The 18,808-nt window shown below is 36.5% G+C and overlaps 1 protein-coding gene across 1 annotated transcript in view; it reads left to right on the forward strand.

Moving 5' to 3' along the window:
* The first annotated feature begins 405 nt into the window (after window positions 1–405).
* Window positions 406–18,808, forward strand: part of LOC131148931 (pseudouridine-5'-phosphate glycosidase) — a 47,307-nt gene continuing 28,904 nt past the window's right edge. The window contains exons 1-3 of the mRNA XM_058098892.1: window positions 406–731; window positions 823–940; window positions 1,846–1,956. Coding sequence (XP_057954875.1) covers window positions 660–731; window positions 823–940; window positions 1,846–1,956 — 301 coding nt within the window. The 5' untranslated portion in view covers window positions 406–659. The remainder of the gene's footprint in view (window positions 732–822; window positions 941–1,845; window positions 1,957–18,808) is intronic.

Genomic DNA, 18,808 nt, shown 5'->3' on the forward strand with positions numbered 1-18,808 from the left:
GGGTGTTAGGTTTGGATTTATTCGAGCTATTAAATTTTGTGGCTTGTGGATACGCTTCCTATTGTGAAAAAAATGCTGAATCATGGATTAGTGTACTAATTAGATATTGGGAATGTTGAGTAGGATATTAGCGAGATTCTATCTTGTCTCTCTAATATCTCTTAGACTTTTGATGATATTAAATCAATTCAGTATTTTTAATGACTTCATTTGTACAAAATTAAAGTATAATGAACCAATCAAATATAAGTGATAAACTTGATGACCATGATAGTCTTTAACCCAATAAAATTATCCTTAATATATTAATTAAATATAGTATCACTAGAAATTTTAGTAATGTTACAATTTACAAGCCTAACCATAGAAATTTATAATTTAAAGCTTTGTAAAGTCGTACAAAACACCAACGGCATTTTGTCCAAATTTAAATTCAAGATGAGCCTCCAGTTTCCAGGATAATATTTATTCATTCGATCATGGCATTTCTCTCACAAGACACCTGCTCTTCCTCCCTCGCCGACAGCTGGTTCCTTAAACCCTCCGGCGGCTCTGTTCCTATTTATAGTAAATTTTAGCCCACTGGGCAACTGGGTTATGTCCCGTTTTTGTTCTTGGATTCTCCCTCCTCTCTTCGAAGCTCAAACCCAGTTCCGCAAATGTCTTCTTCTGCAGCCTCGAGGATTCTCAATCTCAACAGACACTTCAATCCCACAGACTCGCCTAATAAGGTAATTCGCATAATCCCAGTAGAATTGCAATTGCTCCTTTCCTTTGTTCTATCCAGACAATGATCAATCTCCTTTTCTTTGTTCAACGCAGGGTGGCAGTGACAGTGAAGGTGGTTATGGAGCGCTGGTGAAATTGTCCCCAGATGTCTCCGAAGCTCTATCTCGTGGGCATGCGGTTGTTGCTCTTGAGTCCACCATAATTTCCCATGGTATGTTACTTTATGCTACTTAACCTTTTTTTTTTCGGGAAAATTTGTTGCTGGAAAATGAATTTGAAGTGTAAAGAGTGATTTTATCTGGAGGCTGGTTAAGAACCAAAGGAGTTTTTGGAAGTTGTGCCATAAAACACTTCATTTTTTGGTGTTTGTGGAGTATTTTCTTGTTTGTGTATTGGTTTAATCTCTTTAAAGCAATTAAAGTACTTCCATTATAGAACCAAACAGTACTGTGTATTGGTTTGATCTCTTCAAATCAGAAGAATCTTTGCTTTCAGAAGGAAGAGGGATCCTTTTGAGATGCTAATCACATGTTGCTTTAATTTTCCCATTGGAATCTATTGGATTCTATGCTGGGGTGCATGAACCTGCCTCGGCACTTGGCACTTAATTTGACCATTCTTCTGCATCTTGCAGGCATGAAGCCATTTCAATGGCTTGCATACATAATACATACATATGTACATATGCATATACATGTACATACGTATACATATGTGTGTGTATATATATATATATATATATAAAATTAAAAGATTTGAAATTAGTTTGTCTATATATATATATATAAAATTAAAAGATTTGAAATTAGTTTGTCTGCACTATTTATAATATATTTTTTGGATTAAAAAAATTGACATAGTTTAGATAAATGTATTGTCCTTTTTTGTTTGTTGGCTCCAAAATGATTGTAATCTTTTGTGTTCTTAAATCAAGCAATACATATTCTGTGTTCTTTGTTTTTCAAAATTCCTGCCATGAACCTAGGTCTGTCTGCCACTGCGTATGACTTGCTTATCTGCGTAGAATAATTGAGAATAATGATGCTTGCAAAGAATAATCGTCCAAATCTTTTCAGAATTCATATTATAATATTCATCACATTATTTTTATCTCAGGAATGCCCTATCCTCAAAATTTAGAAACTGCAAAGGAGATGGAGGCTATTGTGAGGGAAAATGGAGCAGTTCCTGCAATAATTGCAATCATAGATGGCATACCATGCATAGGTCCTTGTTCAGACCTGTTTTTTTCTGTATACATATATACACATATACGTGTGATGCATGCCACTTAAGGGTGCTTATGTCTTTATGTATGACAAGCGCTACATGTATATGCACATGCACACACTATGAGGTCTTATATGGTGTTTAAATTTCTTCATCATGTTCTGAAATTATTTCCTCACAATGGGAATCATATATTTTTCTCACTAGATTGGAGTTTTATTCTATGCTAAATCTAGTTCTTTTTGCGTTAGTTAAGTCCTTTGTTTGGTCTTGATCATAGACTTGCGAGAGAATACTGGGGTCAAATGAGAGTACCTAATATAATACTATAGAGCTAATTTTGGAGGCTCATATGAGCTTCTTCCATGCCCTGACATATGTCATTTAATAAGTTTTTTTACATAATAAAAGAAATTCTAATTTGTTTTAAAATTCTATCCATTTCTTTTGTCTTGAGATTAGAGTTCAACTTGAAACTTCTACGATGCCTATTCAATTATATCTTCGCTGTAAGTTTTTTTCTCCTACATGCTTCAGTTTTCAACGTGTACAATTGTATCATCCCTATCTAAGTCTCACTTTTGAATCCCACATTTTTTCCTTTTCCACTTTTCCAAATTTCAATGCAATATCATCTTTTTATTTTTGCATAGGCTGCCAATAGGTGAAGCTAATATAGCATTGATTGTGTACCCACAATGCAAAACACAAAGGGGGCATTTGGTTCTGGTTATCTTGTGAAATTCTCAAGAATGTGCCCTCTCTAATCCCAATTCCGATGTCTGGCACATCATAGAATGTAATGGTGGGTAGATGGGATTCTCTAGGAATTCAAAATTACCCCAGAATATGATAATTCAAAATCCACCCTTTACTCTATCTTGAATTCCCATGGAAGAATTCTAATGAGTTGGACTAGATTATAACCACTATTAATACTAATGGGACAAAAACACGAGGACATTATTCCTAGAATGATACACTTCTCATAATACTAACCTCTAACCCATCCTCTCTCCTCTCCTTGAATCCTCTCCCATGGCATAACTTTATCATCCTCTCCAACCACCCACCTCCTCCCCTCGGCACACTTATCTAATTGGAACTTGAAATTAAGCTATTTGTCATCCCCAAGGAGGAGGGTTGCATGTATTCTTAGTTGTTTGAACAAGTTTTTAATCCCATCATGAACCAAGTACCTTAAATAGCCTTTTGTTTGGTGTGCCATGGACCAGGTTTGCTTGCACTTGTAATGTTTGTGTGGAGCCTGTCGTGAACTCCTCCAAACATGCCAAGTAAGGTTTACTCAATCAAGCTTGTATGCAGTAGCATCACATAAGTCACATGAGCCATGTTGGCAGCAGCTTGAGTTATATATTTGTTAAAGGTTATTTTGGTCTTTTAGTATTATTATTATTAAGTGTGTTAGTATGTTAATTAGTGAGAGTTAGTAGGGTATTATGGTCATTAAAATGTATTTTATTTGTATTATAAATAGAGGGAGAGACCTATCTTCAAGTTAGGTCATTCATTTAATCAAAATCTCAACATGGTATTAGTGTGTGATCCAACCTTAATCCTATCATACTCAGTCGTCACCAGAAAACACCCTCCCGTCGTTGCCGTTCTTAGATCCACCACCACCCTTCATTATCTCACAAAACCAACCAGATAGCCAAAAACAGAACCCTCTTAAACTTGACCCTACAAAACCCCATCACTGGAAGGTGCTCCACGCGCCCCCACGTGCTGCAAATTTCCAGCAGTCCTGACCCCGCATGCTAGTGCGTGAGAGAGATTCGGCCACCTTTTTCTGATTTTTACCTCCACCATGTTTTGATTCCTTCCCTAGACCATATCATCAAGCTGTTGGGCATGTTTTTTTCTAAAAAATTCAACCCTTTTCAACCATGCACTAGTGATAATCTGTTAATTGATGTTTGGTGTCCGTAAAGGCTCGTTTGTGAGTTCTTGGAGTAGTGGCAGTGTTCGTAAGTTGAGTTGTGAGGCTGTGGCAGTGCTATATCAACTGGTAAGTGGTTCACCTCGTTTGTGGTTTTTTTCGGTGCTTCAGATCATTTGTGGTTGTCTCGATGAGTTTTGATTATTCTCTTTGTTTGACATTGGTGTGGTTGCTGGTTTGTGAGCGTTGGGTTGGAGTCTATGAATCCCAAAAACATGTTTCTTTCATCGTTTATTGACACAGATAACAACCCAAAAGTTGGATGGAGAGAATTATGTTCAATGGTCTAAGCCTGTTTGGGTTTGTTTCGCAGGATTACGAGAATTTGACCACTTGCTCTAATCTAATCTTTCTGATGAGAAGAGAAAAGAAGTGTGGATTCAAGGAGATGCCTTGATTATTTCCCTCTTGTGAAATTCAATGGAGCCCCAGGTTGCAGGGATGTGCATGCATCTAGATACGTGCAAGGAGATTTGGGATTATGCCAAGTTGCTATAATCTAGTAACATTACACACATGTATGATTTATCCTAGGAGTACTTTCAATTACAATAAAGAGACGAGCATTGCAGATTAGTTTGAAGAGATGAAACGTACTCTTGAGGAGCTTAACATCATGCAACCTATAAGTGTCGACGTTCGTGAGATGCAGAAGCAGAGGGAGCAGATGATAGTTCTTAGAGTTCTAGTGGGTTTAAGACCCAAGCTTGAGGGAGCCCGGCCCCAGATACTTAGTAGTGCAGAGCTGCCATCATTTGCCAATGTTTATTCTTGCGTCCTTCATGCTTCCTTTGGCACACATTCTCTTGCTCTTGCATCTAGCTCTGAGAGGACAACCTTTGCTACACAGGGTGATTCTAATTCTCTACCAAACAACTGTAGAAGTTATCGAGGTGGTTTGAGCGGTTGTGGCGGTAGAGATGGACGAGTTAGAGGCACTCCTCGCAAGTGCACTTATTGTGGACGAGGTAATCATACTACTGAGCAGTATTAGGATCTCCATGGTAGACCTTTAGTGTTTCTAGTGCAGCCACCATCGACTCCACACCTTTGGGGCCAAGTGGGGAGCACCATACCGTATCTATATCAGAGGAAGAGTATTCCAAGTTTCAATAGTATCAAGTGTAGCAACAAGCTTCTCTTCCCATTGCATCTCTTGCCCAAATAGGTAATCCCATAGCATGCTTGTCATCCAGTACTTCTCGTCCTAGTCCTTGAGTTATAGACTCCGCTGCCACTAATTATATCATAGGTATACCTAATTTCTTCTCTACTCTTCATTATTTTTTCAAATTTACCTTGTGTTACTCTTGCTAATGGATCCACCACTGCCGTCAAGGTAATTGGGATTGTAAATCCCACTTCTTCTATTTCTCTTCCTTTGGGTTTGTATATTCCCATGTTTCCTTTCAATCTTATGCTCGTTAGTAAGCTAATCCATGAATTTTTAAATAACATTCTTCCTTGATTTTGTGGTTATTCGGGATTTGAAGATGAGGAAGACGGTTCGTGGAGGGCGTGAAGTTGGTGGACTTTATCACTTTGAGTCTCTATCTCCTTCTACCGCCTGTACTGCTGCTGCTATAACTCTCCAAATTCATTGTCGTCTTGGTCATCCTTCATTCCTAAAAGTTGAAATGTCTAGTTCCAAATTTGAGTTCTATGTCTAGTCTTGATTGTGAGTCTTGTTAGGTGGGAAAGCATCATTGTGCCCCTTTTGCTTCCTGAGTCAATAAACGGGCTGCAAGCCCTTTCATGTTAGTCATTCTGATGTTTGGGGTTTTAGTAAAGTTGTGTTCATGTTGGGTTTTTGGTACTTTGTAATCTTTGTGGATGATTATTCAAGGATGACTTGGCTATATTTAATAAAAGATTGTTTTGAGTTATTTCATTTATTTTATGCCTTTTGTTCTGAAATAAAGACTCAATTTGGTTTGACCATTCGAATACTTTGGAGTGATAATGCTAAAGAGTATTTTGGTACACAATTCACTACTTATATGACTCGGTTTGGTATTGTTCATCAATCTTGTGCCCACACTCCTCAACAAAATGGGGTTGTAGAAAGAAAAAAAAATAGAAATATCATTGAAATTATTCTCACCTTACTTTATCAAATGCATGTACCTAAAGTGTTTTGGAGTGATGATATACTTACTGCTTGCTATTTGATCAATAGGATGCCACCCTCTGTTCTTAGTGGTAAAATTCTCTACTCCATTCACTTTCCTAATTCACCTTTATTCTTTCTATCTCCTCGTATATTCAGGTGTGTGTTCTTTGTTCATCAACTAACTCCTGGTGTGGACAAGTTGAATCCTAGTGCTATAAAATGTGTCTTTCTAAGCTACTCATATACTCAAAAGAGATATTGTTGCTATAGTGCTACGCTGTATTGCTTATTTGTTTCTGCAGATGTTATCTTCTTTGAGTCTACACCTTAATACAACTAGTCCTTGAGTGCTTTTGATCTCAATGAGTCTTTTCCTTTGCCTAATCTTTCAAATTCTATTTTTCTGTCCTTGCCCAATCAACCACCTGTGTCTCCATGTAGTTAAAGTCCTTCTTATCATCTCGATCGTCCTAATTTGCAAGTATATTCATGACGGCAGCTCCAAGGAAGAGAGTCCCCCCCCTAGCTTCTATTGCCACGCCTTTGTTTTCCTCGCCCAATGATCATATTTCCCATGATGTTGATCCTCCCAATGCTGGCCGAAAGGTAAACACACACTCAACATTTTATTTCCAATTATGTTTTATATGGCTTCTTGTCACCCTCCTATTATTGTTTTGTTATTGCTTTATCATCTGCTGCCCTTCCTAAATCGGTTTCAAAAGCCTTAGCCCATTCTAGGTGGAGGAATGCCATGGTTGAATAGATGAATGCTTTACAGGATAGTGGTACTTGGGACTTGGTATCTCTTCCTCCAAACAAGTTTGTGTTTGGTTGTCACTAGGTATACACTATGAAAGTCCACCCTGATGGTTTTGTGGCTCGTCCAAAGGCATGTCTTGTTGCTAAGGGGTATACTCGGGTGTATGGTTTGGATTATTCTGACACTTTTTATTTGGTTGCCAAACTTACATCAATACATATCTATTCATCTCCTTGGCTACCACTTGTCACTGGACTCTGTATTAGTTAGATGTGAAGAATGCATTCTTGCATGGTGATATTGAGGAGGAGGTCTATATGGAGATTGGAGCAACCACCTAGGTTTGTTCCTCAGAGGGAGTCAGGCTTAGTGTGTCACTTGAAGAAGGCACTATATGGTTTAAAATAGTCTCCTAGAGCACGATTTGGTCGATTCAGTGCTTTAGTACTTGATTTTGGTTTTCGATGGCTTGCAGTGGATCACTCTATGTTTTATCGTCATACTTCATCAAGTGGGATCCTCTTTGTTGTGTATGTGGATTATATTGTTATTATAGGTGATGATAATAAAGGTTTTCAGAGTCTTAAACTTTTGTTGAAGACTAAGTTTCAAACCAAAGATTTGGGATTGTTGAAATACTTCTTGGGTAGTATCTAGATCTCATATGGGGACTGTTTTGTCACAAAGGAAGTATGTTCTTGATCTATTGGATGAATTTGGATTATTGGTATCCAAACTAGTTGATACACCCATGGATCATAACAGCAAGTTAGCGCCAGATATAGGTGATTTGCTGCTTAATATTGGACAATATCAGAGACTTGTTCGAAAGTTGAATTTTCTTAGTCGTTCGACTAGTCATATGTTTTGCAAAAAGTGTTGTGAGCCAATTTCTAGATTCTCAGAGGACAAGTCACTAGGACGCAGTAATTCACGTCTTGAGATATCTTAAAGGTGCACTTGGGAGAGGTCTTTTATATCAAGATCAAGGTCACACATATTCAAGGATATACAAATGTAAATTGGGTTAGGTCGCCTTCCGACCGAAGATCCACAACCGGGTATAGTATCTTGGTTGGTGGTAATTTGGTTTCTTGGAAGAGTAAGAAACAAACAGTGTGACCAGGTTAAATGCTGAATCAGAGTGTAGAGCTATGGCTCACACTTCTTGCGAACTTGTTTCGTTGAAGAACATGTTGAAAGAATTGGATTTTCCATATTCTCAGCCTATGGAGTTGATGTGTGATAATCAAGCTGTTTTTCATATTGCCTCCAACCCAATCTTTCATGAGCGAATGAAATGCATTTAAGTTGATTGTCATTTTGTTTAGGAGAAACTTGTGCAGAAGCTCATTGTTACCACTTAAGTGAAGTTCAATATGCAGTTTGCTGATTTGTTTACTAAAGCTTTGGGGGGTGCTCGTGTTAAATTTATTTGTAACAAGCTAGGAGCATATGATATTTATGCTCCAGCTTGATGGGGAGTGTTAAAAGGTTATTTTAGTCTTTTTAGTATTATTATTAACTGTGTTAGTAAGTTACTTATTAAGAGTTAGTAAGGGTATTATGGTCATTAGAATGTATTTGATTTGTATTATAAATAGAGGGAGAAACCTATCTTCAAGTTATGTTATTCATTTAATCAAAATCTCAACAATAAATATGCGACCATGAGCACATATGGGGCAAGAAATTTTTTTTTTCTTTTGATAGAAAAATAAAATATGTTCATTTGGGGCAAGAATTTTATACATAATAGACATCCATAAACGAGTTAGACACGCAATAAGCATGATCACAATACACGTGTGAAAGGGTCTACTTGTTTCATTCATTGAACAAACCTGTACCATTAACATTTAAAAGGCCAAAAAGGAAAAATTATAAAACCAATCATCCTCCATTCTCATGGTTTTCTGAATGCACAAGAAACGTAGAAATCGCTTTTAATTTTCAAGTTAAAGTACATACTTTCCATACAAAATTGTTAAGTATCATGTTCAAAATCATATATTAAAATATAACCATACAGAATAAAACCATAAAGCTTAAATGAGGGTCTCGGTGTTACGGGTTGGCAATGTAAGGGATAGTAAGTGGGGCAGTTGACATCGGCCATGAAGATGGTAGGATCCAAATATGTAATTGCTGGGATTTACATTATAATATGAGTACTCACATATATGGATGTGTTGGTGCATTGTTTGATGAATGATACAACCCTTTCATAGATATATTGTGAGCTTTATAGCGTGTCTTATTATTTTATAGAGATGATTCTTGCCCCATATGTGCTCTTGATTGAGAACTGGAGACGCTTCTACCGTGGTTCATGTGACTTATGTGATGCTTATGTATACAAGCTTCATAGTAAATTTGCTTGACTTGTTCGAAGGAGTTCACAAGAAGTGCCACATGAACCCTACAAGAGCTAGCATACAGATATTCCTAGAAAGCTCCCATTTGATGCTCTTTTTTGGCCATTCCCCAAAGGAGTGTAGGTCTCATGCCCTCAAACTCATTCATGCTTGTCTCAAAGGCATTCATATATTCAACACTCCTCTGAAAGGTCTCAAGCTCCTTTGGATTTTCTCCAAGGATTCAACTTGGGGAATAAGGGTCTCTAGTTCTGCAATTCAACTTGGGGAATAAGGGTCTCAAGGCCCCTCTAATGTTTCTTTAGGTGGCTTAAGCTTTATAATACATAGTTAAACAACTTTGTCACTAGTGCTTTGAGTTTAGTAACTCTTGTCTCGAGTGTTTTGAGTTCAGCAACCTTCGCCTAAGTGCCTTGATACCACTCACGGGGTTCAACCATGCTTTAATACCATTGTCACAGACCCAAGTTTGCTTGCACTTGTAGGGCTTGTGTGACACTTGTCGTGGACTCCTCTAAGCAAGTTAGGTGAGGTTCACTTAATCAAGCTTGTATGCAGGAGCATCACATAAGTCATAATGGCAGTGTCTTGAGTAATATAAGACATAATCATACGTAGGGAAAGAATTATGTACATAATAGACATCCATAAAGAATGAGACACATAATAAACATGCTCAAAATACACATGTATAAAATGGTTTACTTGTATCACTCATCAACCAAAGCAACAATACATCAATTTATTTGAGAATTCATTCTACAGCATAAATTTGTGAAGAATTGCATTTGGATCCTGCCCATCTTTGTGGCCAATGTCATGGGATTATCACTTCGCTTTATGTGAAGGGTTGTGCAGCACTGGTTGTAACACAAAATCTTTACTAGTAAGTGAAAATAAACCCCAAACTCACATCCTAAAGATGTTCACAAGCATCAAATACCAAGTACATGGTAAGCAATGAGCAAGCATGAAGTAAACACAAGTCGAGTGATAAAAATTAAAGCAACACTATTCATCTTATAAGACCTTCATAGGTACTGCGTATTTTGCAAGGGATGCAAGTAGGCTGAAATTGTTTAAAATTTCTAGTGAGTTGCACAAAGATTTTTAAAAATTCATCCTCCCTTAAAGAGCTTTCTATGCAAATTTAACTAAACATACTGTAATCGAGGAGTCATACTTTCTCTTATAACTAAGACATTACTTAAAATAAAAGCTATAGTAGTATTTACATGATGGTTACCCCCTTAATGTGCACAAGACTAGCGGTCACATGCATAAGACCCTCGACAAGCTTGGCTTGTGACATTCCTCCACCTACTTATGTGATTGATGTCTTGGCATACTTTGATGCGAAGTACGCTTTAACTTTATCCATGAATCGATTCCTGTCTTATGCTGACATCCATTTCATTTCTTCATCTTCGAGGCCTTTACACTTCACTAAGAACTTTTGTTTGTTGTTGCCTTAACAATGTGAACTCTTTGTATGCAAGAATCTCTTCAATTTCTCATTTGTTGGATTGCATGGTCTTTAGTGGCATTTGATTGACTAAGTGTATATTGGATCTTCATTGTTGGCATCCTCTAGAAGTGGAGAAGAATTGAAATAGTATTTCTTATTATTAGAAAATAAGGTACAATCTGAATGTCTTAGAGACTACAAGGATAATCTAAAAGGAAAGAATAATAAAGGAAAGAATAGAAAAAAGGAAGGAATGACAATTGCTAACAAATCTCCTAGAATATATCCTAGAATATCTCCTAAGATTATTTACATAATTACAGAAATTTCTCCTATAACCAAGGAGAGCTGGCTGGATAAATTATGAAACTTTACAACACTCCCCCTCAAGCTGGTTTGAAGATGTCTTCCATAGCCAGCTTGCCGATCAAATTTTCAAATTGCTTCCTTGGTAGTCCTTTTGTAAGTATATCTGCTGCTTGTTCAGTAGTAGAGATATAGGGTAAACAAATCAGTCCACTGTCCAGCTTCTCCTTTATAAATGCTTGTCAACCTCAACGTGTTTTGTTCTTTCATGAAGCACTAAATTGTGAGCAATGGCTATGATATATTTGTTATCGCAATACAGTCTTATAGGTAGCAGATTAGTGACTTTCAATTCTTCCAATAATTTTTTAATCCACAACACTTCACAAACTCCATGAGCAACTGCTCTAAATTCTGCCTTTGCACTACTCCTAGCTACCACATTTTGTTTTTTGCTTCGTCATGTAACCAAATTTCCACCAACAAAGGCACAATAACCAGAAGTTGATCTTTGATTGGTTATACTCCCAACCCAATCTGCATCAGTGTATAACTCAACTTGTAGATGTCTATGGTCTTCAAACGATAGACCTTTTCCTGGAGTTCCCTTTAAATATCTCAAGATTCTATAAACCGCATCAAAGTGGTTAGGCCTTGGTGAGTGCATGAATTGGCTTACCATACTGACAACAAAGGCTAGGTCAGGATGTGTATGTGATAGATAAAGTAGCCTTCCAACCAATCTTTGGTACTGGTCTCTATAGGTTACTTCTTCAGGTTTGGCAGGTTGTAGTTTAAGAATAGGCTCTATAGGTGTCTCAGCTGCTTTACACCCTAGTAAATCTATTTATCCAAGCAAGTCAAGCACATATTTTCTTTGTGAAACAAAAATACCTTTTCTTGACCTTACAAATTTCATACCGAGAAAATACTTCAAGTCACCCAAGTCTTTAATCTCAAATTCAAGCATCTGTTTTAATTTCTCAAGTTCCTTGCTGTCATTACCTGTCAAAATAATATCGTCAACATAGACAATTAGAATAGCAACCTTCCCTTCACTTGAGTGCTTATAGAACATGGTGTGATAAGCTTGACCTTGGTTGTAACCATGACCCTTTACAGCCTTCCCAAAGCGTTCAAACCAAGCTCTCGGAGAGTGCTTGAGCCCATACAATGATTTTTTCAATTTACACACCTTATCTCTGCCAAGATTACCTTCAAAACCTGGTGGTAATTCCATAATCACTTCATCCTCTAGATCTCCATTAAAAAAGCATTCTTTACATCCAACTGGTTTAAGGGCTAGTTAGAATGTACAGCTAAGGAAAGTAACACTTAGATTGAGTTTATCTTGGCCCTAGAGCAAAAGTTTCTTGATAGTCAATTCTGTATGTTTGTGCAAACCCTTTTGCAATGAGTCTTGCCTTATATCTCTCTATATTGCCATCAGCCTTGCATTTAATTGTAAACACCCACTTGCAACCGACAATTTTCTTTTCCTTTGGTAAATCAACAATTTCCCAAGTACTGTTGTTCTGTAGTGCATTCATCTCTTCTAGAACTGCTAACTTCTAATCCGGATGATCCATAGCTTCCTGAATGGTCCTTGGAACAAATAAGTGAGAAATATGGGATGTAAAGGCCTTATGATTATAAGAGAGTCTATGGTATGATAAATATTTGGCAATGGGGTGTGTGGTACAGGTTCTAACTCCTTTTTTAATGGCTATAGGTATACCAAGGTCAGTAGATTGATTAACTGGAAGTGTAGTAGAAGGATTACCTGGGATTTCCAAATGACCAGTTTTTGGAGGTGATGATTGATTCTGCTCTGAAATTGTGGGATGATCCTTAGTATTAGAATGACATTTGCCTCTAGTATAAACACGAAGCTCAGAAGAGGGGTTAATCTGTAGCAATTCTCCCCCTATTTTTGATTCCCTTATGCTTTGTACAAGCAGATTGGGAATTCCATTTTTTTCACTATTTAAAATTTCAGTTCCTTGAATGTTTTGTAGAGGGATGTCAATGTGAAGTGTTGGCCTAATAAAGCTTACAATTCTTATTTTGATGATAACAAATCAAATGATATATTTAATATGTTTCAAGTACAAGTATTCAGGAAAATAACAGAGCTCAAGTGTATAAGAAAGTTCATGGATTACAAAGAGCATGAAGAATGAAGTCATATTGTGAAAAGCTCAAAGGAAAGAATGCAACTACAAAGATGGTGGAAGAACAAGTTTTGAAGACTAGATTATACTTTTAAGGATATTCTCAAATGTAAGTACTTCAAAGTAAATCTTAAGTATAAAGAAATTTGAAGCATAAAAATTCAAAAATATGTTTTTATATATATACTCTAAAGAATATTTCTTAAATCCATAAAAAGAAAGGGTTTACGAAAAGAAATTTTTTTTTGAAATAATGAAGTTTTTAAACATATTTATTTCAAAATATTTGGAAAATCAAAAATATTTTTTTTTCAACATATATACTCTAAAAAGTTTTTTTTTTAATAAATAAAAAGGGCTTAAAAAGAGAAGATTTTTTAAACCATGTTTTTAAACATATTTATTTCAAAATATTTGGAAATGAATTTTAGGAATCCTTGGGAGTAATGGATGATTTCAAAAAAAAAAACTCTATAAATAGTTTTAATCTCAAATATTTTAAATTAGAGAAAAGAAAGTACAAAGAAAGAGAGAAAGAACTTTGATGAAATATTCAAAAGAATTTTGAAATTGAGAAATCCTCTAAAGTTTCCAGATCAAGTGCTTTTCAACAACTTTTCTGATCCAGAGATATTCAAAGGCTTTTAAATCAAAGTAAGTTTTTTTTTAAAGGTTTTAGATCAACTAATCTTCAAGTATTCAAAATTTTGTTTTCAAAGGATCTAAAATTCTTTTAAGATAAACTCTCTGATCTGAAATCGATTTACATTCTGAAATTAAGTTTTCCAACGATCAAAATTTTTATCTTCTTTTGAAAATTATTTGATAATCCATACCAAGTAATTGAGCTTGAAATTTCGTATATTTAAATTACTTTGAGGTATAAAGTGAGCTGATTGGTGTATTAATTCACTCTACTGTGAGAGTTCTCTTTTGTACACATATTCCTTCATTATCTTTCTTAAACGATTCTGAGTTGTTAAATCGTTGAACCAAATAAGGGGTTGTTATTTGGAGAGGCGGGCTCTAGCCTAATTGAAGGAGTGCATTGTAAGTTGGTATTGTTCCACCAGGTAAAGGAACTGAGATAGTGAAATCCTTTGGTGTTTTTGCCAAAGGTGAGGACGTAGGCTGTGTTGAAGCCGAACCTCGTAAAAACTCTTGTCTCCTTCTCTCTACTTTAATTTACATACTTTATTCGCTTTTATGAGTGCAGGTTGCATGATTTAAATTAAGTTCTTGATCAATAGAAAGTACGTTTTGATTAATCTTTTGCGGAAACCCAAAAGGAGAGTACGTTGATTAATTTGCAGAAATCTTAATCAAGTAAAGTGAATAATAAAGGGTTACAGGGAAAGCAACGGAAGCCTAAATGTTATTGATTGATTGATTACATTGATTGAATTATTATTTTAAATTCCAGTTTTCTTAAGTGTTGTTATATATTGTATTTTGCTGGGTTATTAAAATTAGAAAACTTAAAAATCAAATAAAATTAAAAGATTTCCAATTCACCCCCCCTCTTGGGAAGCTATTCTTCATTTCATGAAGGAAAACATCAGGCATTGATATAGAAGTTTGCCAAAACTGATCCTCACTACTCTCTTTCTCCCCCTGAAGATCAATTTGGTTAAAGTATGACTGATTTTCAACAAAATGGACATCCATACTGATATGAATTTTTTGTTTGTTTTTGGATTCAAACATTTATACCCTCTCTTATTGGGAGCATATCCAATAAACACACATTTTTCAGCCCTAGGATCAAGTTTAGATCTAAGGTGAGCTGGAATATGAACAAAAACAGTGCATCCAAATACTTTTAGAGGCAGAAATTATCCTATTATCAGGAAAGGATTGTTTTAGGCATGCCAAAGGAGTGATATACTACAGCACACTGGTAGGCATTCTATTAATAAGGTAACAAGCGGTTAGAATAGCATCCCGCCTACAAATATTTTGGAATATGCATTGAAAACATTATAGCCCGTGCAACCTCAAGTAAGCGACGATTTTTTCTTTCAGTGATGCCTTTTTGTTGTGGGGTGTCATGACAAGTGGATTGATGTTGAATCCCTCTTTCTTTCAAAAAATTTCCCAAAACTTGGTTGAAACATTTTGTACCATTATCCGTACGAAGTATGCTTATTTTTGTTTGAAATTGATTTTCGATCATACTATAAAAATTCTTGAATAATATTTCAACTTCAGATTTTCCATTCATCAAATATACCCAACAAATCCGAGTATGATCATCTATAAAAGTCACAAACCATTTTTTCCCGGATGAGGTAGTAACCTTAGAGGGACCCCAAACATCACTATGAATCAAATAGAAAGGTTTGTTTGCATGGTAGCCTTTTGAAATATAAGGAACTCGATGATTTTTTGATAAATGACACACGTCACAATGAAGAGAAGTACAATTCAAATTTTTAAACAGATTAGCAAACAAATGTTTTAAATAATACTAGGATGCCTTAATCTAAGATGCCAAAGCATTATTTGATCATGCACAGGGATTGAACTAGTACCACCACTCAAGCCCTGAGCTTGTTTATAGCTGAATAGGGTATCATCAAAATAATAAAGGCCATCGATCATCCTAGCATTGCCAACCATCGCCCCCGAGTTCTGGTCCTGAAATTCACAGTGAGAATCAAAGAATATGATATGACAATTAGAATCACGAGATAATCTACTAATAGACAGAAGATTGCAAGTAATTTTAGGAACATGAAGTACAAATTTTAATTCTATTTTCTCGGAAATTCTAATTGAACCTGCTCCTGCAATGGATGAAAGACTCCCATATGCAATCCTAACCTTTTTATTACCTGGACAAGGATAATAAGATTGAAACAATTGAGATAAACTAGTCATATGGTCGGATGCACCTGAATCAATAATCCATGGTGCAAAGGCTAAAGAGCTGGAATAGGCACTCGACATATTACCTGTTTGGGCCAAGGAATCAATAGAAGTACCGGATATTAGATTGGATTTCAGCAGTTGAAGAAGTTGATTCATCTGTCCTGAACTTAGAACATTGGTTTGGGTTTCATTTGCATTAGGAGTCACTTGGTTGTTTCCAGGTCCAGGTTTGCTGCTCTCCCAATTTGTTGGTTTTCCATGTAGTTTCCAGTAGGTTTCTTGGGTATGGCGTGGCTTATTACAATAGTCACACTATACTCAAGATTTTTGATTGGGATATGACCGCTGTAAAGAGGCATTAGCAGCAGCCAAAATAGTAGGATTAGCAGCAACCAAAGCCGAGTTCTCAACTGTTCCATCAGCCCCTTTTTTCTTTGGCGTAACATTCTAACGGCAATCTTCACGTCTCACTTCAGAATATACCTCTTCGATTGGAGGCAGAGGCTGTTTACCAAGAATCCTCCCCCTAACCTCATCAAACTCATCATTGAGTCCAACCAAGAATTTAAAAATTCTTGCATTTTTCCACCATCTTCTTGTTGTAGTTGCAATCATCAAGGCTCTTCCATTCATAATCATTGAATAGATCCAAGTCTTGCCACAGTCCTTTAAGGACATTGAAATCCTTAGTCACACTATCTTCCCTTTGTTGGGTCTTGCCAATTTTTTGCCGCAATTCATAAATTTGGGAATAATTTCCAAGGTCAGAATACATCTGACTAACATTATCCTAGAGTTCTTTTGTAGTCGGATGGCACATATAATTAGCACTATATCTTCATCCATTGCATTCACAAGCCAAGCCATAGTCATGGAATTTTCAGCATCCCATATAGCATATGATGGGTCTGCTCTGTTAGGGGCCTTGGTTTCACCAATAAGGTACCCAATCTTTCCTCTCTTGTGGATATATATTCAAACTGACTGAGATCATCTTAAGAAGTTGGCTTTATTGAGACGGATATTTGTGATTTGGACTGAATGGGGTTCAGTATGGGCTACCTTGGTTTCAGTTTTGGTGTTGGCCACATGTTGAGGTCTGGCCATGGTGGAAGTTTCGGAAATTTTAGACATAATGGAGGCTGAACAGAGTTAAGGCAGTGAGGCCTAGATTTTAGAGGCTATGACTGCCGAAAGGAAAAGAAAACTAGGCTCTGATACCATCTATAAGTGGAGAAGAATTGAAATAGTATTTCTTATTATTATAAAATGAGGTACAATCTGAATGTCTTATAGACTACAAGGATAATCTAAAAGGAAAGAATAATAAAGGAAAGAATAGAAAAAAGGAAGGAATGACAATTGCTAACAAATCTCCTAGAATATCTCCTAAGAATATATCCCTAGAATATCTCCTAAGATTATTTACATAATTACAGAAATTTCTCCTATAGTCAAGGAGAGTTGACGTGATAAATTTTGAAACTTTACAACACATCCAATGGTTTAAGGCAGCTGATTTTAAGCATAGGGTGCACCTTTATCCAAGTTGGAGGATCACCCTAGCAAGGCCTTTTTGATTTTTGGCCGGGATTGGTCCTTCATTTTTGCGAAGTACTCTCCTATCTCAAACTTCTATTGACTTGATCTATTTTGGATGGGAGCTTAAAACTTAAAAAGCACTGAGCCTCCCACATTGAAGCTCGATGGTCTTCCCCCATGGTCTGCTTGCTTCTTCATTCACTTAGTAGCTTTCTTGAATGGGCAATCTCCACATTTGTCTCCATTTTTTAGTGAAGATATATGCTCTTGGACTCTTTCCTTTGTGCGGCTCATCCACAATATGAGGTAATAATAGTTGGCTTGTAACAAGCTCAAAAAGACTCTTATTGGTTGTTGGGCTCTTTTGGGCATTGAAACAAATTGAGTCACATTGAGTGCTTTTGGTTGGTGATGATGAAATGGCATAAGTATACCTTTAGTAGCCGAATCTCTCCTTCTTGCCATCAATTGCGCGTGCTAGCTCGAGAAGATGTCATGTTGCAAACCAAGGATTTTTAGAAGTTGTGACTAGAAGTTTCCTGTGAATCTTATGTCTCAGTTATTGAAGATGTGTTAAAAAAAAATACTTCCCAATGTCCTTGAATAAAAGTTGTGCAGCCAAGTAGTACTTCGACATTGATATAAAAATATCGTACTTTGAAACTTGTCTACAACCACAAGTATTAACCCCATGTCCTCGATTCTAGGCTGGTTGGTTCTGAAGTCATGTTAGATACTCTCCCACGGTCTCAGTGGCACTTGAAGGGGCTCTAATAGTCCTGTAATCTTATTTTGCTTGATTTTGTTTGTTGGCATGTGAGACAAGCCTCAATATACTACTTCATGTTGTATGTGTGGCTATACCTTTGCTTCAACAATGCTAAAGTTTGGTGCCATTGTGGGTAGCCTACCCACTTGGTGTCATGACACTCCTGCAATACCTTCTAAGGTCACCAACTTGAGGAACAAAGAGTCGATTTCATGTGTCAACACTAAGCTATCCTATAACGACAACCAACACACTTTTCCCTTTTCCACTAGCTTCATGAGGTTTTGGGCAACATAATCTTTGAGTTGTGGGCAATAGGATCTTTAATAAGGTTTTCCTTAATGCACTCCCGCATTGTTGTGGTAAATTTACTTAAGTTCAAGTGTGTTACTTGAAGAGCCGCAAACTCAAAGTTTTTGCATGTTGCATCTATGACATGGTGCATTCTGCTTGCCTTGTTCTTGAAGAAGAAATCGAATTTCATTAGAAATTCTTGCTA

Source organism: Malania oleifera, chromosome 2 (genome assembly GCF_029873635.1).
Source record: "Malania oleifera isolate guangnan ecotype guangnan chromosome 2, ASM2987363v1, whole genome shotgun sequence".
Taxonomy (NCBI): Eukaryota; Viridiplantae; Streptophyta; class Magnoliopsida; order Santalales; family Ximeniaceae; genus Malania; species Malania oleifera.